Below are 27,012 nucleotides of genomic sequence, written 5' to 3' on the forward strand. Positions count from 1 at the left end.
ATGTACATTTAGGAAAAAATCCAGACTTTTCGTAAGGCAATCTAGTCAGCTGGCCAGAACCATCTCTTGAGGGAGTCTATTCCACATTTTCAAAGCTCTTACTGTGAATAAACCCATATTTGGAAATTAAATCTCTTTTCCTCTAGATGTAAAGAGTCTCCCGTTGCCCTCTGTGATGACCTTAAAGTGAATGACTCAATACCAGGTTCACTATATGGATACCTTGTGTATTTGTACATGTTGACCATATCCCCCTTAATCTCCTCTTCTCAAGAGTGAATAAATTCAATTCCTCTAATCTTTCCTCATAGCGGAGCTCCTCCATGCCTCTTATCAGTTTGGTTGCCCTTCTCTGCGCTTGCTCCAGTTCCCTGATATCCTTTTTAAGAACTGGTGCCCAAAACTGAACTTCATATTCCAGATGAGGTCTTACTAATCATTTGTATAGGGGCAGAATTATATATATATCTCTGGAGTTCATACCTCTCTTAATACAAGAAAGGACTTTGGAAACCGCAGCTTGGCATTGCGCTTGGCATTGCATGCTATTAAGCTTATGATCTACCAGAACACCCAGATCCTTCTCCACCATTGACTCCCCCAGTTGTGCTCCCCCTAGTGTGTATGATGCATCCATGCATATTCTTAGCCCCAAGTACATAATTTTACATTTATCAACCTTAAACCTCATTTGCCACATAGTTGCCCAAAGTTCCTCTAGAAATACAGTTGATTACTGTCTGTGATACTTTTTTTTTATTTCCACTAACAGTTACATTCACAAGACTAGCCATCATGACTTAACCCCTTCTTCTAAGGTCCAAGCAGTACTCCCCCAGGAAATTCTACCTGAAAGAGGTCCAAACATGTCTATAGAAAGGCTTAGAATCTATCATGCTGGAATCTGCAGCCAGGCAAATGGAACCCGGGGCAAAACATGGGGCTAAGTAAGCTACATTGGCAATATTACTTTTCTGGAGTGATTTAAAAGAGAATATGGATTTTCTTTTTATTTAACCACTTCCCACCCAAGTTACGTCATAGGACGTCCTGGACTTTGAATGAGGACATCTAAAAGATTCAGATATCATCTTTTTTGGCTGGCAATTCTCTGCACCATAAGAACAATCAAAGCAGGAGTTCAGCCGACCGATTGTTCCTACAGGTGGCAGGGGGGACAGCCCTATTTACTCGGTGTAACATCATCTTTTACATTATACAAAAAATTGGGCTAAAAATTGGGCTAACTAACAGTTTTTTTTTTTTAATTCATTAAACTTTTTTTTTCCCAAACAAAAAACACGTTTGAAAAATTGCTGCGCAAATACCCTGTGATGTAAAAAGTTGCCACGACCGCCATTTTATTCCCTAAGGCAGGGATGTCCAAACTTTTTTGAAAGAGACATTCTTTGAACCATTAAAATTTGGTCTAATTATGTTCGTTCAAGCACTAATACACTGCCCAACAAGAATTCTCTTGCCTGAGCTTGAGCGTGTTATTTGGATATACCGTTTTTATCGGTGTATAAACACGCACCATCACTTTAAGAGGGAAGTTTCAGGAAAAACTTAAATTTTAAATAAAGAACTGGGAAGCAAAATAAGTGCCCATGAATTCTGCCTAATTAGTGCCATGAATGCAGCCCCACCGTTGCCATTAATGCAGACCCACCGTTGCCATGAATGCAGACCCACGGTTGCCATAAATGCAGCCTTACCATTGCCATGCCTGACCATTTTCAGGAATGCAGCACCCCCATTACCAGGAATGCAGCCTCACCATTGCCATCAGTGCATCCTGATTGATACCCATCTGCAGCCTCAGATGGGACAGGGAGGGGGCGGGACGAGGCGCCAACAGATTACATACAGGAGAAACTGTTTTCTCGCGGCCTCTTTAATACAAAGTCTCGTCTCCTATGATGGACAAAACAGTCATCCAATAGCAGCACAGGAGACAGGACTTCCTATTACAGAGGCCGCCGTGCAAACAGAAAATTCTCCTGGATGTACGGCACTCATCCCGCCTCCTCCTTGTCCCCTCCAAGGAAGCCAGCATGTATATCTTTTGTGTCCCCCGGCGCTCAGGTATTCATTGGGGGCCACAAAAGATATACATGTTCAAATTACCAGGCGGGCCATTCGAAATTGTAACGCAGGCCGCAATTGGCCCACGGGCCAGACATGCCTACTCTAAGGTCTCTGCTAAAAAAGAAATATATAATGTTTGGGGTTCTGAGTAATTTTCTAGCCAAAAAATTTGGATTTTTACACAGAGGAGGGCTAGAATAGGCCCGGTAAGGAAGTGGTTAATAATTATGCTTACCTAGGTAAAGGCAGCATCGGTCCGATGCTGCATCTGTCCCCTGGTGCCACTAAGACTGAGAACCAAGTGATCTAACACTGCTGATTGGTTGGTTCTCACAGCTCCCTGAGCAGAGAGCAGCTCAGCATAAGTCAGCGGCTCTCTGCTCTGCCCCCCCTGCGCTCACTGAGTGGCCGGCTCAGGCTCTTAGCACCTCACAACTATCATTCAAAGTGTGACAGCGCTGAAAGCTGAAAATTGGCCTGGGCAGCAAGGGCGTGAAAGTGCCCAATGCTGTATGAAAATGCTTTATGCTGTAGAGAAGCTAATTGCTAGAAAGTGTTTGGTGAGCTTCATGAGATGTGATATGTACACTCATTTAAAATACAGAGTTCTACAGATCAAGGCTATCTGCAGATTGCTTGATAAGTTGATAATATCCTGAAACCTAGTTCCTCTTCTGTACCTGTCACCATTCCACAAGTCCAATTTCATTTTGGATAGAGCAAGGGAGGGTTAAAACCTTGGTCAGATTTTTTTCACCATCTGTCCCATTCCAGAGATTTCCCTTCACTTCCTGTCCCACAGCCAAACAGGAAGTGAGAGAAATCCCTGTAAAGTAAGAGACTTTCTTGGGGAGATCCAGCTCACCAGAAATAGCGTTCCCATTGGAAGACTTTCCCTCTATTACTTTTCTGGGAACAACCAAAATGTGGGACTTTCATTTTCAATGATAGTAGGAGGGTGATGCGATACGAATAACAGGCAGGACTGTTTACACGTGACCAGCTGTGATTAGACACAACTGGTCACATGGTAAAGGGCCGGTGTGATTGGCCCTTTACCCCATTCTGTGATCCGCTGTGTCCCGATCACAGACATTACCCAATGCACGCCCCGCGGATGTCCTCCCAGAACTGGAGAGCCACGCTGTAGCTGCAAGTTTATGGAGCTGTAAGTGAATTAAAATATAAAGAAGTTAAACCCCAGGAATGAAACAAAATCTACCCTTGTAGTACCCCACCCATAATCCCCTTGCAAGGGTTAATTGCTCATTTACTGCAGGGATGAGGTTTAATACTTACCTTATCCCCCAGTCTGGCAGGATCCAAAGCTCTTCTCTTCTACTCAAAACTCCAGGCTGTTGGTGGTCCCTCTGCATCATCACCTGTATTCCATGTGGCTGAGAGCACATTAGAAAGGCAGCAGTGATGGACTGGTTGCATGGATAGAGGAAGCTAGCTGGAGCCATAAATAAGGTATTACAACTTACCGCTGCACCACTAAACTGTGCGAAAATTTACTCCTTTGCAATATGAGGGGGTGTTCACTGTTCACTTTCTGCCCAAAATACCCAGTTATACTGTTACATTTTTGGATTCCAAGTGAGTTCAGGCTAGACTCTCACCCCTTTTCCATTGCACTTCTTCGTACACTCATCCACTTGAAGGAAGGAGGTATTTCGACATTGTCCCTCAAAGCAAATCTGGAGAAAGCAAATAAATACAAATGCATTCAGGTACAGAACATAAATGGTAAACACTCTGGCTTGTGTTCCATAAGGCAAACAGCAATGTGTAAAATTCACTAAAAACATCTTTCCTAGGTCTGATTTTTTAAGCCTACTAAAATATAAATCAAAAGACAGGAAGGGAGATTAGGGATTTTGGCGGTGCTTTACTATACCCAACTGAACTTGTACAATGTTGATTATAAGTGTATCTAAACTAGGGGATAAAAGCCTGGCAGTGTCCAGTGAAGCTCCATTCACACTTGTAGCTTGACATAGGAATGCAACCTTGGTGCAACTTTGACACAACTTTGTATGAGTATGACTTGGATGCGACTTTGACCAAAGATAATGGACAACTGTTGCATGTAAAACATTCAGGTATGACATTCATGCAAATTTTGAGGGTAACATTGAAGTCTATGGCCCCCAAGTTGCATGAAAGTCAGACCAAAGTAGTGGATGAAGTACTTTGAAATCACTACAACTTTAAGTTGCACATATATGAATGGATATCATTGGAAAACATGGGGTACAACTTGTCATCCAACTTTGATGTCCAAAGTCGGATGACAAGTCATATAAGTGTGAATGGACACAAAGTGAATCGATATAGATTTCTTGCATCTCCTTTGGGATATGGGTGTTAGGTTAAGAAATATAGTAGATGGATTACGAAACAGGGAGAAACCCTTTAGATGCTGAATCTTTGTCAGGAGATTAACAGGTATTTTATTGCAGAATTTTTAAAGCGACAAACTATGGGAATATGTACATTTACTGAAGAGATTTTCTAAACATACTTTGCTTTAATCTTGCCCTGATATGTAAATTAAATAAGAGGATTGTGTGTGATACTAGCCAATTGCCAAAAAAAGATATGCTGTAGCATTGGGGTCTCAAACTGGTGGCCCTCCAGCTGTTGAGAACTTACAAGTCCCATGAGGCATTGCAAGGCTGACAGTTACAAGTGTGAATCCCACAGGCAGAGGCATGATGGGACTTGTAGTTTCCCAAAAGCTGGAGGGCCGCCAGTTTGAGACCCCTGCTGTAGCATAATCCTATTATATGGATAACAGAAAGGCATCTGCATTGGGTTGATATATGGGGGGTAAGTGCAGGGCTTTGAGAGGCTTCCTGGAAATGTGCACTCCAAGAATTACAGGAATGATCTGATTGGCTGCAATGGACAATCTAATATGAGATATGCTGTATTTCAAATATTTGCATGAAGAAAGCTTTTAAAGTGTAGGCCTGACCTGGTTCTCTCCACATTTAGTTCCAGAAAGGACCAGGCCGGGATCCATCATATCTTCTTCCTCAGTGATTCTGTAAACATGGGTCCCCCTACAGAGCACACGTTTCCCCTGTACCGTGATGGTGGTGTCTATGGCCACAGCATTGTTTTCTATGGGTCTGGAGGAAAAGCTTAGGCACTGGATCTTTCCACACTTGAAATGCCTACAAGGAGGTTATAATAGATATACTAAAATGACCCATTAGATTAACTGATAAACAGTACAAAAAAAAAACCTAACTCACCCAAATTCACACTTTCGATATTCACCATTTAGGTCTCGTCCACAGTTGCCATACTGGTCACCAGCTGCATTAATCCTTTCAAAACAGACATCCGGGGCAATGCTTGCGCCTGTTGAGCATACGCATAGCATTTGTCAAGAATTTGTTCTGTTGTTGTAGTTTCTGTATCACTACTTGTCTGTTTCTTTTCCTTCCTGTTTATCCTTGGCCCTGTTTATGTAGCCTTCCAATGCTGCTTACTGCAATGGGCAGCTATAGATGGGACCAGTGGCATCTTTTTTTGTATCACTGTCGTGTATATTGGTCAGGCAAAGAACTGACACCTTCGCAGCCATTGAGCTACATGTTGGGTGTTCAGTGTGTCCTTGTACATTAAGAAGGGGTGGCTCCCCTTCAGTCCACCTGCCCTCACCTATCCATCAGAATGCATGTGCCTCCACTGTGGGGCACTTATAAGTTAGTGTTAGTTACCACAGATACCAGGGTGCCATGACGAGGCTTTGTGGCTTACGCATGCATTTTCAAATGCGTGCAGACTAAAGCCCTGCTTTTAACTCATACTGTTAGACAGGTTTAATTGGTTTTCTGCGAGATGGTCGGTAAGTAAGCTTGTTTTTTCCCTTGGATTTATCCTTGGCCCTGTTTATACCTTCCAATGTTTCTTACTGCAATGACCAGCTATAGGTGGGGGGAGTGGCGTCTTTTTTGTATCACTGTTTCTTTTCCTTCCTGTTGTGACCCCAGGACAGGCACATGGAGAATTTCTCCTCTGGAGACACAATCAGCAAATTTACTAGTAATTCAGGTCTGATTTAGTAGTTTTTCAAGTTTTTTTTATGTTGTTTTTAGTTGAGGACTTCCTGTTGTGTTACTAGGGCAGGGACTGAGAGGAACTGTACTCAACTGATACATAGACACAGCGATTTAATACTTGCTCTAGTGGTCATCTGTGTGTTATGTGATTGGCCTAGCATCCCCATTACTCCATGCAAAACTCCTAATCTGAGGATCTAAGTTATATGCACACTTCCTTTCTTACTGTTATAGCTTCATATGCCAGGATTTAACTCATCCAGTAAACAGTAGAAATGTAGAAAAGTATAAAAAAGTGATGTACTTTACTGCGTGTATGCTGACAAAATAGTCTGTATATTAGGGATTACATGCAACAAAGGGCTAGGTTTCTCTAGCTTGGCTCACCGGTTCCCCAGAGCTGCCGACACTGTTGTTGGTGGGTCAGGCACCTCCCGTTGTAGCAGAAAGCGTCTCCGTCTTGGCAGGACGTTCCATCCAGCTGGAAGGAGTTGGAAGGACACACAGGAGAATGTCCGGTACAAAACTCTGGCAGGTCACATGCTCTGGAAGTCTTCCGACACGGGAACCCAGGTGGCCTGAGCTAAGCAGGAATGTGACACCAAGGAATTAATGTACACATGTGGTTTACATTAGACCATATTATTTTTGGACTCATCATACAAAAGCAGATAGTTGTGTGTGTCAGCTGGACACAATTCTTCTCCTTTGCATGAATAACAAAGTAGAGATATCTTACTTTACACTGATGACAGCAGGTCCCATGGGCACACACTGCCCCTGGCAGCAGGGTACAGGTTGTAGCGTTGCAGCATGGATTGTCACATTGCTGGAGGACAGAAAATGTGGGAAATAGAGTTAGAGAAACTGAAGAATCCAAGTGATAAAAATGTAATGATGAAAGGTCTAAAGAGGAACTATTGGATAGTTTTAGTAAAGCTTAATTCTGGCATGCCGTGAATAATAGATTCAGGATGTACTCAAAAGATTAAAAATCACCAGGATCCAGGAAAAGGATTTATTGGCAAAAGGGAATTTGCATCTCCTCTGGTAATTGTTTGTTGCAGAACTTTGATTTTGATTTAAACACTACAATAAAACCCAAAACATGTAGGCACTAAAAATACACTATACAGTACATCCCCTTTAAACTACATGACCTTGTACGCTAGTACAAGGATTCTACAAGAGAGGGAGAGCCAATGATTGCATTAATACATAGATAGTGTATCATACCTCTACATCCCCACAGTCACATTGCTCCCCCTCTTCTAAGAAGCCATTCCCACAACGTGCTCCTCCATAAAGGGTCTTTGTGTCTGGGGTATTGCTGAGGCACATTCCCCCTCCAGAGCGCAGAAAGCGTTCCAACTCTCGCTTATTACACTCATTGAACACTTTGGGGAAAGGGTGTCTGCAAACACAAAACAGTCAACAACATTGTAATTTTCTGCATTCATTAATCCCTTTACCGTTTTTTTATTTCTTATTTCTTCTTTTTTTTTTTTTGCCAAATTAAGATTATCGACTCTTACAGCACAGTACCCAATAGGTGTTACACAATCTTTTGAGTGCCTTGAGCGGAGTATGCCAGGGGTTATCAGCTTAAAGTAGAAGTCAATACAGCATATAAAAAAAGAAAAAGAAAAAAAAAAGTATACAACTGGACCTTAAAGTGGTTGTTAACCCTTACATATACCCAGTGACTGGCCTCAGGTGATACAAATCCTCCTACATAGGTTGCACCTGTCTATTTGTAGTCTTCTCTTCTCTGCATCCATTCAATGTCCCACATTTATAAAGCTTGTCTGAGAGTTCACAAAACAAGGTGTGGAGGGATGTGAAATTACACTCTGCAGAGCTCAGTGAGGAGAGCTCTGAGAGGTGATTGGAGGGGAGGGGGGAAGGGAGACCCCTCCCCCTTCTCACAGCACCAGTGTTAATTTTGGTAGCAAATTTCAATTTAGTTTTAGTCTTAGGACTAAAATGGCATTTTAGTTTTAGTTCCATTTTAGTCTTCTGCATTTGTTTTAGTTTTAGTCGTATTTAGTTGACTAAATCTCCAGTACATTTTAGTCGACTAAAACTAATTTTAATCGTCTAAAATCGAATGGGTTTAATTTAATTGTAATGCATTCGTTAACAATTCTCTACAATTTGCAAACTCATTATATACTGCTGGAGTGAAAAATCGAATATGTTATTTATTATTAAACTGAGGTATGAACATGAACTACAGACCAGTGTTAATTTTGAAGTAAAATTTCAATTTAGTTTTAGTCTTAGTCTTTTGACTAAAATGGCATTTTAGTTTTAGTCGTATTTTAGTAATTTCAGTTGTTTTAGTTTTAGTCATATTTTAGTCAACTAAAATAATATTCATTTAGTCGACTAAAATGTTTTAGTAGTTTTAGTGGACGAAATTAACACTGCACAGCACACAAGAACTGAGCTGAGGCTGTTAATTAGCTGGAGGTCCCTTCCCTGTCACCATTTTTCTTAAATGTACACACTATAGAGGGATGTGCTTTGTTCATTTTTATGTCTGAGATTTACAACCACTTTAAAGTAAAGGTTCAGCCATTGGCTTTTATATGTCTTGGATCAAGGTTTGACAAATTTGCTTTGAAACTAGGACCCCGCTAAAGAATATGACAACTGACAATTGCGCGGTCATGCAACCCTGTACATAAATTACATTTATATCATTGTTGTCTCACAAATAGAGCTTTCTTTTGGTAGTATTTGATCACCACTGTTTTTTTTTTTTTGCACTTTTTTTTTTTTTTTTTGAAAACAGCATGTGAACTATGTGCATGGCACAGGGTTCTGCACGAGGGTACATTATTAGATCCATACAGCAGCATTAACGGGTACATGATTAGCTTTCCACAGTGTAGCTAGGTGGCACACAGCCCACAAAGTGTCCATTACACCAATTGAGGTAGGATATTAAGATATTATTAGGTTATTATTATTATACATAGTTTACGCAGCGCTTTACAATGTATGGGGGGGGGGGGGGGACAACAAAATTATAGTATAGTTCAATACAAAAGGTACAGGGGGGCCCTGCTTGTAGAGTTTACATTCTAAAGGGAGGGGGTGGTGGTACAAAAGGTAATATCTGCAGAGAATGATTTGATTATAGCCACAGACCAGAAGATGTCCTCAGGAAAATGGACAGAGGGACATTTGCCCATTGTCTGTGCATAATAAGTACTGTTGTTTATCTTGTGATTTGTCTGCAGAAGCAAACATACTCTTAATACCTTCTTTCCCTCTACCCATTAAGAGGACTAGGTTGCATAGGGATATTTACATGGTCAGGCCAAATCACATGGTTCACCATGTATAACGTCACATGGTCCAACATACACTATATTACCAAAAGTATTGGGACACTTGCCTTTACACGCACATGAACTTTAATGGAATCCCAGTCTTAGTCTGTAGGGTTCAATGTTGCGGTGGCCAACCCCTTGCAGCTATAAAAACTTCAATTCATCTCAGAAGTCTGTCCACAAGTATTAGGAGTGTGTCTATGGGAATTTTTGACCATTTGTAAGGTCAGGCACTTATGTGGATAAGAAGGCCTGGCTCGCAGTCTCCGCTCTAATTCATACCAATACTTTTGGTAATATAGTACATCCCTCAAATTTTCCACTTGCATTTTGCGAGTGGAGAATGGTTTCTAGTGACTGTGGGCTGTCTCTGAGTGGGGGGAGGGGTGGGAGGCGAGCACCGTTGAATGGGAGCTGTTTTCCCAGCAACCGCCCCTGGGGGAAGAGAAAGTAGAGGAAGAGGTGAGCTGGCCGGTAACAGCTTACATTTAAATTGCCGTCCGCTCGCAGTCACACACAGTCCCACCTCCTGACCCGGCACCTGTGACAGAGAGAACACATCCCAGCATTGGACCGGCATTCTGTCTGTCACAGGCTCCGGGTCAGGAGGCGGGGCTGTGTGTGACCAAGAGCAGACGGAAATTCAAATGTAAGCTGTTACAGTGGGCAATCCCTACTCTGAGATCCGGCTGCCCACTCTCTTCCTCAGTACAGGTCACGCTGCAATGATGGGCACAGGCAAAGCTGCAATGATGGGCACGGGTCACGCTGCATTGGTGGGCACTGCTCACACTGCATTGATGGGCAGAGGTGAGGCTGCTTTGATGGGCACTGGTGAGGCTGCACTGATAAAGCTGCTGTTTATATTTATTTTTGTAACTTAATCCTGCATAAAACATTCCAGGGGTGGAATTAGGGGTGGGGCAGGGTAGGGCAACTGGTGGCAAGTAACTCTTAAGGCCTGGCTAGTTGCTCAGGACTTAAAATTTTGAGCCCCGATATAGCATATATCATAACAAGTGCTTCTGACAAAAGTAGTAATCATAACCAACCCTGACTGTTGCCTTAGCATCACACTGAGCTGTTGTGTTGGCATGAAGTTGCCCTGTTTATTCCTAGCCTCGGGCTTTGCAAAGGTTGTGATAATGCTATATAACTAGCAGAAGTCACTGTACTATATAAGAAATGTTGACTCACCCAGTAGCAGCTGCCATGATGCAGCCTCCATCTTCAGGTTTGGCTGTACAACAGCCTGCAGCATCGTGGTTCATGCCAAAATTGTGTCCCATTTCATGGGCCATTGTAGCTGCAACTCCAATAGCATTGTCCGAATGATCCTATAAGAGTAAATGAAGGTTACATTCATTTGGTGAAACAGTGTTTGAAAGAAAAAAAGAATCTACCAATACATATCATATCCGGTGACAGGGCTTTACAAATTTACTTTGGAGTTTTTTAAGACAGCTTTTTTTGCTATATGGCGCAGGGCTACTTTAAATAGAGCTTTCTTTTGGTGGTATTTGATCACCACTGCATTTTAATTTTTTTTGCGCAATAAATGAAAGATTAGCACTGATCACAGACCAAAAGTTTTGAAAAAAACAACAATATTTTTTACTTTTTGCTATAAAAAATATCCCATAGCAATTAAAAAAAAATCTCTTCAGAAATTTAGGCCAAAATGTATTCTTTTGTAAAAAAAAAATCCAATAAGTGTACATTAATTGGTTTGTGTGAAAATTATAGTGTTTATAAATGACCGTATATACAGTATACTGGAATAATTTTTTTAAAATAAAAATGTATACTAGTAACAGCGGCAACAGCCACTTATAGAAGGGCTGTAATAGTACAGCAGGCATTCTGACACTGGCATCACTAGTGATACGACTACAGTGATCAGTGCTAATAAAATGCACTGTCACTGTACTTACACTGGGTAGGAAGGGGTTAACATCCGGGACAATCAAAGGGTTAACTATGTGCCTAGGAAGTGCAATGTAACTGCACTGTGTACTGTTTTACTAAGGGATGTGCCAGTTTATGTCTCCCTGCAGAGCAGGGAGACAAAAAACCCCAATTCCATGCTGTCATTAGAGAGATCAGTGTTGTTTACAACATAGATCTCTCCCCTGTCATTCGCTCCGACGATCGGCGGGTACCGGCTATGAATCATTGGCCGGGAACCAGTGATTGGCATGTAAGGGATCCAGCGAGACTGCAGCCCCCTACCCAGAAGTGCAGAAACGTCTGACGCCAGCAGTGAATGGGCTGACAAAATCCCAGGACGCAATTTCTAGTCACTATGGTGACCTGACGCCTGGGATTTGTTGAGCCCTGTTCAGTGCTTATAAAGTAGTCTATCGTTTACAAGTACATTACTGAAAGAAAAATTTGGCTGCACAAATTAAGGCTGGGGAGGCAAGTACTTACAGTAGAGTAAGTGGTACTTCTACTTTTATCTGGAAGTTTTCTTGAAGCAGCCTCTAGCAAACCGACTGTGCACTGCAGCGGCTATTTTCATACTGATTTACAAAAATAAAATCAGATTCGCTTTCTCTTACCATATTTACACCTCCAGACTGATAGGAAGAGCACATCGCCTGAAGTGGGGCCAGCCCAATGGTTGTACCGTGAAAAGATCGCCCTCTGCAGAAACAAAAGATAAATACAGTTAACAGTATTCCAACATATGCAATAACATAACAAGGCCTATACAAATAATAATAATAATAATAATAATAATAAGTAAAGCAGTGTAGAACGGGAAAAATAAATTTGTTGCATACTAGCTGAGTCCATATGACAGGGTGTCCTTTATAGTAAAATACTCATTATATTTCCTAACACAGATTCATTTAATGGTCCTTTGTTAAAAAGGTCAGTAGACTTAGCTAGGGATTTAAGCAAAATGAGATCAATTAAATAATCTGTTATATAATATTCAGAGGAGTATTATTTTAATGAGAAGTTATTATTAACTGTCAGTGTTCCAGCATATAGGGAAGGCTAGTGATACTTAATGTATCCAAGTAGATTTATTAGGCTCACACTATTGTGTTTTGTATTATTCAATATTTCCCCAATTGTATTTTAATATCACAAGCATTGTAAGCATCTGAATTTGGCTTGGTAGGAGCTACTGTATGCAGAGCTCAGACTGGGAGGAAGGAGAAGCAGCACAATAAGCCAATCGGTTGTATTGCAATGCATGGAGCATGCTAATAGTAGGAGACAGTAAAGTGACAGAGGTGGGCTCTTCAGTCTACTGCTTCTCGTTTCACTGTCCAGTCACAAGCTATGGTTGTGTAGGGGATCTGTAAGCATTAGTGAACTACAGCAGTTACAAATCATGTCTCCTGCCCTGCTAGGAAGGGCTGTGTTTTGTGGTAGAGCTGGATGGACAGAGCTACAAATTTTCTGGCAGGTAAAACAGCTCCCATATATGTATTTCATTTGTGAATTTAGCGGTCTGCTTGGAGTGTGCTGTTGACATTAGACATTATTTTCACTTGTTGAGCTTAAAATTCCGAGGATGCATTAGGATGAAGACAGTAATGTCACAAAGATCTCACGTTATAAGCTGTGCATTGTCGTGTGGCGTCTGCTGTAGGATCTTTCTTCTGTAGGACAGGAAGGCACGTAAGGTCATATATGGGTTTTCTGTAACATTGCATTTATCTCCAGCAGTCCAGATCTCCAACCCAACCAATGCAATTCGAATCTTTAGTGCTCTATAAAACTGAACAGACAATAAATAAAAAAATAAACTTTATTTATTTTCTCAAACTTTTTTACAAAGAAAAGGAAAAAAACACAAGAAATACACAGGGTAAAACAGGGAAAAAAGGGATAATTACGTGACAGCTTGTCTAAAGAAAAAATGTTTTTGGATTTGATCTGAACGAGTGTAGAGAAGATGACTCTCTGATGTTCTTTGGAAGTAAATTCCAGAGTTTTGGGGCATAGTAGGAGAAGGCTCCCTCTCCCATCGAGTGTAGGTGAGTAGGGGGGGACACACAGATGACCAGAATTTGAGGAGCACCCCCGCTATGAAGGTCGGGGTAAGTTGATAAAAGTTCAGAAAGATAATGAGGTGCCAAGCAATGGAGAGTCTTATAGGTGAGCAAGAGGATCTAAAATTTTAGGCAAAAACCTGATGGGTAGCCAGTGCAAAGACTCCAGGATAGGGGTGATATGATCACTTGTACCAGACCTCGTCAGGATTCTGGCTGTCGGATTTTGTACATATTGCAGTGGATTAATAGTGGATTTAGGTACAGCAGCGAGTATACCATTGCAGTAGTTGAGTTGGGAGAACACAAATGTATGGATCAGCATTTCAGCTACAGTGTATGATAGCATAGGATGTAGCCGAACAATGTTTCTCAAGTGGAAAAAAAGACAACATTTTGTACATGTGGATCAAAGGTTAAACTAGAATCAAGAACAACCCTAGATTTTTCAGTTTAGACTGAATCTCAAGTACAGTGCCATTTATAGATAGGCTACCCATACTGGCCTATCTATCGGGGTGCCAATAAGCATGACCTCAGTCTTCTCAAAGTTTAATTGAAGAAAATTGGGGGCCTTCCCACAATACATATCACAAAATACCAAATACATATGAAAAATACAGTTAGAAGCAGCAAAAGTAGAATGCGGTTTAGTGTGGATGTATATCTGTGTGTTATCAGCATAAAAGTGATAAGAGTCCATGTGATCTAAGCAGTTGGCCAAATGTAATGTAAATGCTAAAAAGTAAGGGAACTAGCGCTATCCCATATAAGCCTATCAGTATTCATCTTTCGCTTTTTTTTTTGGAAAATTCTTTTTTATTATTTCAATAACAAATATAGTATACAATAAAACATTTAAGGACTGCCCCCCACAATACGGTGAGACATCCCAAAAAATAAAACAAACAAGTAGTACACAAAAAGAACTGCTTACATTAGGACAGGGGTAGGCAACCTTAGAGAGATGGAGATCTACTTGAACATCACTGATGAAGTCAAAGATCACCAGGCACAGTGTCCTGTTGTTAGGGCCAGTTAACACCAGAATGTGATGCCAGAAAGGCATGTTCCATGTGTTTCCTGCACTGCATTGCCTTTGTGATCTACTGTGGGTGATGATACATTGTTAACCCCAAATGTAGATCTCAAATGCAGTGGACACAAAAAATAAAAAGTATTACAAGAGAGTGCAGGGTTTGCGTTACACTCAGAATGCAGGGTTCAGGAGTGCATTACGCTCAGAATGCAGGGTTCAGGAGTGCATTACGCTAATAATGCAGGGTTCAGGAGTGCATTATGCTCAGAACGCAGGGATCAGATTGCAGTGATTGGGGGGGGGGGGGGGGGGGTGATGTGAAGGGTGGTAAAGGACTCTGTTGTGGGGGTGGGCACTGTATGCTCTTCAGCATTTAGCTTTTTGACGATGCATCCCCAGGGACATGTCAATGACAGCTGCCTTGATAATGACTGTGGTTAGAGGTGGAGAAGGATGCAGACTGTAGTGTTGGAACATTGAGGGGTATTTATTTATTACATGTTCTTACTTTATACAGCACCATCGATTTACACAGCACTTTGCATACTGTAATTATACATACATACACACACACACAGTATCTCACAAAAGTGAGTACACCCCTCAAATTTTTGTAAATATTCGTTTATTATATCTTTTCATGTGACAACTCTGAAGAAAAGACACTTTGCTACAATGTAAAGTAGAGTGTACAGCTTATATAACAGTGTAAATTTGCTGTCCCCTCAAAATAACACAACACACAGCTATTAATGTCTAAACCGCAGGCAAAAGTGAATACACCCTTAAGTGCAAATGTGCAAATTGGGCCCAATTAGCCCTTTTTCCTCCCCGGTGTCATGTGACTCATTTGTGTTACAAGGTCTCAGGTGTGAATGGGGAACAGGTGTGTTAAATTTGGTGTTATCATTCTCACTCTTTCATACTGGTCACTGGAGGTTCAACATGGCACCTCATGGCAAAGAACTCTCTTAGGATCTGAAAAAAAGATTTTTTACTTTACATAAAGATGGTCTAAGCTATAAGAAGATTGCCAAGAACCTGAAACTGAGCTGTAGCACGATGGCCAGGAACATACAGTGGTTTGACAGGACAGGTTCCACTCAGAACAGGCCTTGCCATGGTCAACCAAAGAAGAGTTCACATGCTCAGAGTCCTATCCAGAGGTTGTCTTTGGTAAATAGACGTATTAGTGCCAGCAACATTGCTGCAGAGGTTGGAGGGGAGTGGGGTCAGCCTGTCAGTACTCAGACCATACGCCTCACACACTGCCTCAAATTGGTCTGCATGGCTGTTTTCCAAAAAGGAAGCCTCTTCTAAAAATGATGCACAAGAAAGCCCACAAACAGTATGCTGAAGACAGGCAGACTAATGACATGGATTACTGGAACCATGTCATGTGGTCTGATGAGACCAAGATAAACTTATTTGGCTCAGATGGTGTCAAGCGTGTGTGGCGGCAACCAGTTAAAAAGTACAAAAGACAAGTGTGTCTTGCCTACAGTAAAGCATGGTGGTGGGAGTGTCATGGTCTGGGGCTGCATGAGTGCTGCCAGCACTGGGGAGCTACAGTTCATTGAGGGAACCATGAATGGCAACATGTACTGTGACATACTGAAGCAGAGAATGATCCCCTCCCTTTGGAGACTGGGCATCAGGGCAATATTCCACCATGATAATGACCCCAAACACACCTTCAAGATGACCACGGCCTTACTAAAGAAGCTGAGGGTAAAGGTGATGGACTGGCCAAGCGTGTCTCCAGAACTAAACCCTATTGAGCAACTGTGGGATATCATCAAAAGGAACGTGGAAGAGCGCAAAGGTCTCTAACATATACCAGCTCCGTGATGTCGTCATGGAGGAGTGGAAGAAGACTCCAGTGGCAACCTGTGAAACTCTGGTGAACTCCATGGTGGCCTTACAAAATATTGGCACTTTGGGCCCAATTTGGATATTTTCACTTGGGGTGTACTTACTTTTGTTGAGAGCATTAATGGCTGTGTGTTGAGGTATTTTGAGGGGACAGCAAATTTGCACTGTTATACAAGCTGTACACTCACTACTTTATATTGTAGCAAAGTGTAATTTCTTCAGTGTTGTCACATGAAAAGAAATATTTACAAAAATGTGAGGGACGTGGCACGAAGAAAGCCATTGTTGAAAGAAAGCCATAAGAAATCCAGTTTCTGTTTGCGATAAGCCATGTGATACAGCAAAACATGTGGAAGAAGGTGCTCTGGTCAGAGGGTCTAAAAACAAAATGCTATGTGTTGTGGAAAACTAACACTGCACATCACCCTGAACACATCATGTTGTGGAGATGCTTTTCTTCAGCAGGGACAGGGAAGCTGGTCAGAGTTGATGGGAAGATGGATGGAGCCAAATACAGGGCAATCTTAGAAGAAAACCTGTTAAGAGTCTGCAAAATACTTGAGACTGGGGTGGAGGTTCACCTTCCAGCAGGACAACGGCCCTAAACATACAGCCAGAGCTACAATGGAATGGTTTAGATTGAAGCATATTCGTGTGTTAGAATGGCCCAGTCAAAGTCCAGACCTAAATCCAATTGAGAATCTGTGGCAAGACTTGAAAATTGCTGTTCACAGATGCTCTCCAACCAATCTGACAGAGCTTGAGCTATTTTGAAAAGAAGAATGGGCAAAAATGTCACTCTCTTGATGTGCAAAGCTGGCAGAGACATCCCCAAAAAGACTTGCAGCTGTAATTGCAGAGAAAGGTGGTTCTAAAAAGTATTAACCATTTATCATTTTTCTTCCACTTCACAATTATGTGCCACTTTGTGTTGGTCCATCACATACAAGCCCAATAAAATACATTTACGTTTTTGGTTGTAAGATGACAAAATGTGGAAAACTTCAAGGAGTATGAATAATTTTTCAAGACACTGTACCTTATCTGGCATTTGAAGTCTGTGCCTAAAGTTACCAGTCCCACACTGAAATGTGGCAATGCCAGTCCATTGGCACTGAAAGCTTCTGATCCATTCCACAGCCACCAGGTGTCAGAGGTACCCACACTCCCCTACGCACCATCAAAACGGGGAGATGGTTCCAGACTTTCTTTGGCCCAACAATTTTTTTTTTGTTATGCCCGCCAGAGAACACATGTCAAGCAACCCATTCTGACGCTCATATGTATGAGGCCTTACTTAACAAGTACTATTACTGTGTTTTAACAATCAGGTTAGAAAGCATGGTGTTTCTTAGAACTCATACCTTATCTATATAATTGGTAACTTCCAGCATCTTCCTCTGGGTCTGCTCCAAGTCTGAGTCATGTTTCTGAAACTAAGAAAATGAGAATAAATCAATAAATGAGCTCTACTTCAAATGTATAGCTGTCAGCTCCGGGAAACATGCAACATGCTATTGATCTCACTAAATGGCCTAGAAACCAATATACCTCTGGCTTTCTTCCCAGGATCGCTGACACCCATGTGGACATATTTACACACCGTCTGCTTCATTTCTGCATTATGTTAATTTACTTAGAATGTTTGTAAGCTTATTGTTGGTCGGAGGCCAGAATGGAGAACTGACACTTTGGAGTACTTTTAACAAAGAGCAGATTAGTTTAGCCATCACATTCACTAATCATTCTTAAGGTTCAGATTATTTACTACATTAATGGCCAATATCTCTCGGGATTTCAGTCAAGACTTGTTCTGTCTTAAACTGACCACACATGTTAAATGTTTGTTTGTACAAGCTCCTTTCCATTTACAGATTATGCAATGCATTGTGAGATGCTTCCCGGGCTGTGGTCAGCCAGGAGACAAAATCCATATTTGGTGGTCCTGTCCCCGCCTTGTGGGATTTTTGTTGAGAGTCTTTAGACTCTTGTTCACTCTCTTCCATGCCAAACTAGCATTGCTCCTTTGTCTGACCCTGGGCCTCTTCTCCTACCGGCAGAAATTGCCCACTTACCTATTTATTGCACCCAACAGCGCAATAGCTAGGGCCTGGAAAAGGCCATCTTTTTCCTTTGCAGAGCTGAAGAACATCCTGACAACCATTTTGATCAATGAAAAGATGACCAGTATCCTCCACGATACTCATGCCAAGTTTCTTAAGGTGTGGGCCCCGTGATAGTCTTACGCTCTTCCAACCTTGCATCCGACCAGCCTAGGCCTCTCTAATTAACATTCTTCACCTCCCAGCCTGGGGGAATTTTCCTTCCTTTCCTTGCTTTTCTCCCCCTTTCTTCTCTTTCTATCCTTCCTCTTGTCACTCTGCCCCCCACCCCCTTCCTTTTTTCTCTCATTGTTGGATAAAAGTCTATACTCTATGGCACATATTTTCTGTGTTTTGATCACAAAATTCTACATTGTGTCTATTGTTCATATTCCCTGATTGGGAATTTTTACGACTGTTCTCTATTTTATAGTTCATTAAAAAAATCATTGTACCAGAAAGACCATGCAGCAAAGAGGGGCATGTCCCTCATTCCCCTTTCTCTCATGTGACAATGCTGGTGATTGGCCCAGCCCAGGTGGGAATACAGTCCTCAGCCTTGTGTAAGCTCCAACTACAATGACTTGGAGCTTACACAGGCTTTTAAAGTATGACTAAACAGAATAGTGGGGAAGTCAAGACAAGGTGAATATGTTCTGCTCTGTTGTGACACATTACAGTAAAACTTGTTTCTTTACCCCTCATGACTGCAATACGACTTTATAGGCCAAAATAAAAATTTATAAGTCCAAATGAGAACATTAACCTTGCAGAAGGGATCGACTGATATTGTTTTCTCGGTGCTGATACGATACCGATATTTCGGCCACCTCTCCTGCCGATAGCCAATATTATTTGCCGATATTTTGTACATTTAAAAAAATATTTTTTACACAGTCCTTTTACATTTTTGGTGTTTTCTATCATTGTTATTACTGTCACAAGGAATGTAAACATCCCTTGTGACAATAATAGGCATTGACAGGTACTCTTTATGGAGAGATTGGGGGTCTATAAGACCCAAAACCCTTCCTCTGCACTTGAAAGTATTCAAAACATTAAGATTAGTGTTTAATACTTTATTTTTTAAAACTGACACTTTTAAGATGCCAGTAATCCGGGAAGTGATGTTATGATATCGCTTCCTGGTTACTAGATCCGAGACCGGAACAAAGCATCAGTTTTGTTTGGGTCTTAGGCCAGCCGGCGGACATTTTGGCTGGTTGCTCGGGCCTCCTGGTGGGACGGGAGAGCTGGGGCGTGCCCCTCCCGCTGCTTGTAATAACAGCTGAGCGGCTGCTGAGCTGCATCTGTTGTTATTACAATAAAGCAAACTCCTTGAAGCAATATCGGTCAGTTTTTCGACCGATACTTCTAAAAAAGTGAATTATTGGCTGCACCGAAAATCGGTCAATCCCTACCTTGCAGCCGAGAACAGTAGAAATACGTGACTGTGTTTTCCTGGTTCTCAGACTTGCTGCCAACTGGGAAAAAATAGTGCAAAACAGTGGCCTCGCTAGCACTGGGCACCCAGAGCATGTTCTCCATTTCTCCTGTTGGGTGTCCAGGGTCCCCGACACCACTATTATCTGCCACTGCAGCAGCCAAAATCTATCCCAGCAGGCTGCCTGTCACAACAATAGACTTCAGAGCCAAGAAAGCTGAGCCTGAGCTCCTCCATGGCGAGGGGGAACTTGGGAGGAAAAACCTCCCTCTGCCATCTGCAGAGCTGTGTCTGAGGTGGAGGAGGAGAGAGAATTTGTGCTGGGAGGGGGGATTTGAGAAGGATGAAGAATTGTGATGGGAGTGGATGGGGAGACAAACATGTGTGCTGGAAGAGGGGAGAGAATTTGCATTTATGTTGGGGGAGAAACAAAGATATGTGCTGGGAGGGGGGGGGGATTTCAGGAGAGGGGCATTTTTGCATTTTTGTTTGGAAGGAATTAGGCTTGCAGGATTCATGGTGGATTTTTTTTTTTGGGGGGTGGGGGGGTTGCTGATGGGAAACTGGGGGAGATTACTGCTTACAGGAGGGGGAATTCTCCCCCTACACACCTGGCATAGACCACAGCACAACACTTTGCTTAACTCCTCTGTGGGCAGACCAAGTTTAACAAATAGTGAGATTCGCAAAGCTCGAACAACATAAAGGCCTTACCTCAGCATAGTCAGCCACTAGGTAGAGCTCAACACATCTTTCCCCCTCGGTTTCTTCTCTCTTCACCTGGAAGAAGCGGTCTGAGTCAACTGTAGCATTGTCAATAATGAAGAATAGGCACAAACCACAATTGTAAGGGGTAAGCCTTTTACTTTAAATTTTGTTCAGTGTTTGTTTCCTTCTTCTTTTTTTTTTTACTAAACTTCAGAATTAAATAAGGAACATGACAGGTCTTTATTATATACTATAGGTTCCATTCTTCTTGCCCAAGTTTTTTTTTTACTATATTGCCAGCAGATTGCAAATAAAAAGTAGGGTTCTTCTTCCTTTTGATGTCTATATCAATTTCAGCATTTCTTTTCTCGTTCTGTGTATTAACCGGTTATGAACGATACAAGTACAATCACTAAAGATAAAGAGTAGACTAAGTAATACTCCTCCTACTTCTTAAAGGAAGGATTAATAGAGGTTCAAAAGTAAGCAAAGAGGGATGGAGACTATAATAAACCTTTTTTTCATTGAGTCTTTATATCTGTGTTTCAATGGACAGTAAAGACAGACACCTGCACATATCCCAAAGAGGATGATCACAGTCAGGTTATGTAATAAATTATGTGAAATTGACAGACTTTAAAGTATACCTCCTACTGACCACCAATGTAAAGAGTCACTTCTTCGTTGATCACTAATGTTTGACTAACTACTCCTCACATAACGAAGACATACTCCTGACTGAACTCTTTAAGTGGTGCTGTGCAATACATACTCCTGATTCCAGTATGCTGTGCCGTACGTTATATAGTCATTATATAGTCATGACTGCTTTTATCTGCAGGATGTGCTATACCGTACATACTCCTGACTGCTACACTTAAACCAATATGAATAACGTAAGATTAGGTTTGTATGTACCAAGAAAATTTGGAGTCTACATATTACTGCAGGCACACAGAAGTGACTGCACGTGTTTGCAGTTGGGTTCTTGATTGTCCTGGGGGTTTCCAAGACCAAGCTTTGGTGATTGGTCCTGCCCCATCCTAATTTCCATATCTTTCTGTATAATGGGTGGCCAAACTGACACATAGAAAGGCCTAAGAAAAAATAGGGTTGAGTGCAAACTTTCTAGCTGGAGTTGATGTTTGCATAGCAAAGTGCCATAAGTTTTGAGGTGCTACAGCATAACTGAAGATATATGTGGTCATCTCAAGATGCTTGCAATAACATGTCAAAGCCTCGTCATAATGGTACACATGTGGTATTTCTAGTGCATGCTAGGGAACTTCTGTAGTGGAAAATGTGTCAGAAGTAGAATGAGTATGGTTTGTGCCAGATCATGGGCTTATCAGTATTTTAAAAAAAAAACAGCATTCCTGTTATATTATAGACAACAAATGTAGACTTATCAGTTATTACCAATAAAACTTGCCAACCCACTATGTAATGACCAGCAGTAAGTTGCTGGTCAAAGACTGGAGATTTGGAGAATTTAAAGCAAGGGCTAGGCAAACTGAGGACAGATGCTTAATGGACTATAAAAAAGTAAAACTGTTAAATCATAATCCATAGGTCACACACTAGAGTAGGTAAAACAAGTGTGTAATCAGAATCTGTAATTCTATAGATACAGGCCATCCAAGACAACAACTAAAGACCCATTGACCTGGCGCAATAAAGTCTGAGGTGTCTGAACAGGAAATTATCAGTAAAGTTACTGCAGAGTATTTCCTAGGTGCCAATATATGTAGTCCAAAATGGTGCCATTTAGGTTAATATGGTGACATACACCTTGGGAAGGCCAAGAAAACCATTTTAAGACCCATTTATTGTCTTTTTTGGCATGGAAACCATATTCATAAACTGGATATCTACTTGGCTATTAAATGTTAATATCTGGAAGCAATAAGTGAACACAGTTCTGCCTCCATATAGAGGATCCTACAATGCCAGAGGCTGTCCTAGTAAATTCGATACATTTGGGGAATGGATTTCTTATCCTTAGCCCACGTACACACGGTCGGAGATTTTGGCAACCAAATCCGTCGGATTTTACCCGACGGATTGTGTCCGAAACTGTTGCATACACACGGTCGGACTAAGTTGTCGAAAAATCCGATCTTTTAGAACGTGATGACGTAATTTCGCTACGATGGGACTACTTTCAGGCTAGTAGCCAATAGCTTTGATGTAGGAATTTGATCTGAGCATGCGTGGCACTTGGTCCGATCAAAATTCGCTACACATGATCGGAGTATGTCCGATCGAACCAGTTGGTCGGGAAATATTTCCAACATGGAATCAGTCCGATGCATACCACACACAGTCAGATTATCCGACGACATGGTCCGATAGGATTCTCCGACCGTGTGTACAAGGGCTAAGTCTTGTGAACACCACCTTATTACTTCACCTCTTCAATTGTAATGACACAACTCGGACAAAAAATGCTTTTTGTTTGCCTACTTAGACCTAAAGTACACACAACACTTACAAAATGACAGCTGTAATAACTTTCATTTATTGTCAATCTTTTTAATAATTATCCCTCAACCATGTGGTTCGCAGTAACCTTACCTTACCTGTTTATAGTATGGAAATTGTATTTGTGAGGTACTAATAAAATGTTTATGGAATAAAACAGCAACTTGCAATGTGACTTAATAAAAATGTCAGTTCCCCTTAAAGCAATACACAATAACCAGAAAATTTTAAGCACCAGTTACTGTCAAAAAGTCATGCATTGAGCCTGCCAGTGACTGCCCATGTCCTGCAGGGAGCATTCCCGTGTGCTCTTTACATGCAGTGCAGTGGTTGGCACCTTCACAGGACATTGCTGTATGCAGGGAGACCATGCAGACTCTATACAGGATGCATATAGGACGGTAGTCACTTAGCTAGCCCCTATAGTTAGTCTGCTGATAGCCATTCAGCATTATAAGGGTTTCGCACACAGACTCACACAACTCAAATCAGTAACAACGTAAATGAGCAATATTTTATCAGCTTGCCTTCAGAGAACTACCATTCCATAGGGGGCATGTTTAATGAAAGACATGCATAGCATACAACAGACAGATGTTATATATCCAAGTTACACAGCTTCAGAGACCACTTGGACACTTTATAAGTGCAGAAGACTCCAAACATCTGTAAAGTTACACCATATGGTGATTAATAAGGGGGATGTGCGGTGTTTGAAAGTATTTAGCATTGTCTAACAGACATGGAACTGGAACATAAGCCCTGTTGAGCAGGATAACATGAGATATCATACATGCGCTCCCTATGATGATCACTCTGGAGTTAAAAGAATGTGTGTCCTAAGAGCTACTCCTCCTAAGATTACCTCTCATGCAATACATAAACAATAGACCCCACAACTCACTTCAAAGGATTGAGAACCAAAATATTTATTACACGCATATATATAGTGAACAAAGAGTAAAGGTGTTGGCGCTACAAAACATCACATAAATAGTAATTAAACATGATACATAGTGCATGATAAACCATGTGCTTAATCAATTGCAAATTAATAAATGTGACCATCCCAACACCATATAGAACATAACATACATCTTCTAGTTTGATGCATCTTCAAGTGCTCATGAGGTAGATGGCAACTCACCAGAGGTGTATGACCACTTTCTTAGGGTAGGTGTAAACCCAGGATCCATCTTGGTGGATCCTGGGTTTACACCTCTTCACTTTAAGACTCCCTCTGGCATAGGCTGGGGATGTGGGAACAAACTCCAGGGACACAAAGAAGAGCTTTATGGTGTAATATGTTTTATTTAACCTCTTGCTGACCAGCCGCCGTCATTATACTGCATAGGTCGGATCTCCAGTGCAAACCGCCATAGGTGTACGTCAGACTGTGCAGGGAGGCTGGTGGGCGCGTGGCGCGGGAGCGTCCGCCAGCAGCCCGCGATTGTTGTGTACAGAGGCAGAACTGCCTATGTAAACAAGACAATTCCCTGTTCTGCCTAGTGACATGTCCTAGGTAGCCCACTCCCCCCCTACAGTTAGAACACCCCCAGGGAAAACAGTTAACCCCTTGATCTCCCCCTAGTGTTAACCCCTTCCCTGCCAGTGACATTTATACAGTAATCAGTGGCCAATTTTAGCTCCGATCGCTGTATAAAGGTCACTGGTCCCAAAAAAGTGTCAAAAGTGTCTGATCTGTCTGCCGTAATGTCGCTGTCACGCAAAAAAAAAAGAATCACAGATCACAAAATAAATTTATAATAAAAATGCCATAAATTTATAATAAAAATGCCTAAATATATTCCCTATTTTGTAGCCTTTATAACTTTTGCACAAACCAATCAATATATGCTCATCGCAAAAATATGTAGAAGAATAAATATTGGCCTAAACTGATGAAGACTTTTTTTTTGTTATATTTATTATACAAAAAAAATTTAAAATATTGTTTTTTTTTTTCAAAATTGTCAGTCTTTTTTTTTATTTATAAGGCAAAAATAAAAACCGTAGAGGTTATCAAATACCACCAAGAGAAAGCTCTATTTGTGGGGAAAAAAGGACATAAATTTTGTTTGGGAACAGCATTGCATGACCGTGCAATTGTCAGTTAAAGCGACACAGTGCCGTATCGCAAAAAAAGGGCCTGATCATTAAAGGGGCAAATCCTTTTCGGGGCTGAAGTGATTAAAATGGTTTAAAAATAGTAGCTTAGGTTGCACTCACATGTGTCAGTCCCAGCACTAAGGTGTCTACAGCATGTGCAAATAGGTATACCAGGCTCGTTGGTATACATGTTTGACATTGTACATACACATCAGTCCTAGTATTCAAGGATTTAACAGTTTTATGTTCCTATCTCACTTCCATATACTAGGGCTAATTTGGACAGGAGTCAATTAACGAACCAGCATGCCTTTGGACTGCAGGAGAAAAGATCACTGACATTTTGTAGCACAATGATCCCCTAGCTCTATATCCGCTGTTGGTCTCATGACAACATACAATGTAGTCAACTATTACGATTGTCTATAAAGCCTGCATAGCACTCACCCTGTGATGAGGTTGGTTCAAGCTGGAGAAATTCTGCTTCTCACTGTTCGAGTGTCCACATTTCCCTCCTGGAAGGGACAGATGTTCTGCTCTGTAAATCAGATGTCTATGGCTGTCTCCTGGTAGCGGTTCCACTACAAAACTTAGATTATTGCTTACAGTTATTAGTCCCCTGTAGAGAAAAAAATCCTGTTGCATCAATGCCATTTAAAATTGGAAACACAGTACATCGTTTCTACTGTCTGCTAGTTACACCATATTTTGGGGTTTACATGATGTTTATATAATGGAATGCTCGTTTTCTCAGACGCAAGTGCAGGCCCCATTGGCTCCATTTCCTGCAACTCCCTGGGTTTCTGGAGATGCTTGGGTAAATATGTTTCTCAGCTTCCTTCCCTCAGCAGATCAGAGATGCCATACCTGATGGGGTAAAGGTAGCTGGGCAAGTGATCTACAGCCAGGTGAGTGGCCCTTTCCTCCTCTATCTTGGTATCAGTCGAGGGAGGGTCTTCATTAGGGGGAAGGCATAAACCAGGTTGAATTTAGCTCAAGAAATCACCAGAGCATCCGTTGCAGAGGCTTTAGTGTCCCTGGTCTTGGCTAGAAATTTGTTCAGCTTGCTGTCCCTGGAGACCAAGATGTCCACATCTGTTTTTCCCCACCTTTAACCACTTGCCAACCGCCTTCCGCATATATACTGCGGCAAGGCAGCTTGGCTGCGCAAACTGACATACCTGTACTTCAGTCCATGCATGTGGTAATGTGGGCGCGTGCACGCCCACTGTGGGAGTGCTCCCGTGGGTCCGGCAGCTGACAGGTGACAACTTCCTAATGATCAGAAACAATGATCCTTGTGTTCTGATCGGTGTGTTCCTCACCATGTTGTTTAATGATCCCCATCACTATAACATATGCCTACAATTGATGTTTTTCTATTTTAAATACACTGCTAAATGTACTTACTCCTGAAGAAGCGAGCCTTGACTTGCGAAGCGCATCAAGTTTTACATGTTGTGTATCATATTACATGGATCTTTGCAACAGATGTGTTTACATTATATTATGTATTCTACTTATTACCAACTGTTTTTATCTATTGATGTAAACCATGTATGATTGATGTAAACCATGTATGATTACCTTTATATACCGGTACTCAATAAAGTTATTTTTCACATATGTTGACCTCACAGTGTTCACCTCTACAAAGTCCCAGGGCAAAAAAATTGTTTCTGTTATGTCGTATTTAGGGATGGAGGTGCATCACTGGTAGC

At 41.6% G+C, this 27,012-nt stretch overlaps 1 protein-coding gene across 3 annotated transcripts in view; it reads right to left on the reverse strand.

The window, feature by feature from the left end:
- ADAM19 (ADAM metallopeptidase domain 19) overlaps positions 1 to 27,012 on the reverse strand; it is a 117,189-nt gene that overhangs the window by 10,631 nt on the left and 79,546 nt on the right. For all 3 annotated transcript variants that reach the window (XM_077468408.1, XM_077468409.1, XM_077468410.1), the window contains 12 exons: positions 25,739 to 25,910; positions 20,705 to 20,770; positions 17,809 to 17,880; positions 13,090 to 13,256; positions 12,079 to 12,163; positions 10,712 to 10,851; positions 7,407 to 7,584; positions 6,910 to 6,999; positions 6,558 to 6,753; positions 5,358 to 5,466; positions 5,075 to 5,276; positions 3,714 to 3,791 (listed from right to left, as the gene is read on the reverse strand). In XM_077468408.1, the coding sequence (XP_077324534.1) occupies positions 3,714 to 3,791; positions 5,075 to 5,276; positions 5,358 to 5,466; positions 6,558 to 6,753; positions 6,910 to 6,999; positions 7,407 to 7,584; positions 10,712 to 10,851; positions 12,079 to 12,163; positions 13,090 to 13,256; positions 17,809 to 17,880; positions 20,705 to 20,770; positions 25,739 to 25,910 (1,555 nt within the window). The remainder of the gene's footprint in view (positions 1 to 3,713; positions 3,792 to 5,074; positions 5,277 to 5,357; positions 5,467 to 6,557; positions 6,754 to 6,909; positions 7,000 to 7,406; positions 7,585 to 10,711; positions 10,852 to 12,078; positions 12,164 to 13,089; positions 13,257 to 17,808; positions 17,881 to 20,704; positions 20,771 to 25,738; positions 25,911 to 27,012) is intronic.

This window comes from Lithobates pipiens, unplaced genomic scaffold (assembly GCF_037356315.1).
Source record: "Lithobates pipiens isolate NorthernLeopardFrog02 unplaced genomic scaffold, aLitPip1_a1.2 Scaffold_8, whole genome shotgun sequence".
NCBI lineage: Eukaryota > Metazoa > Chordata > Amphibia > Anura > Ranidae > Lithobates > Lithobates pipiens.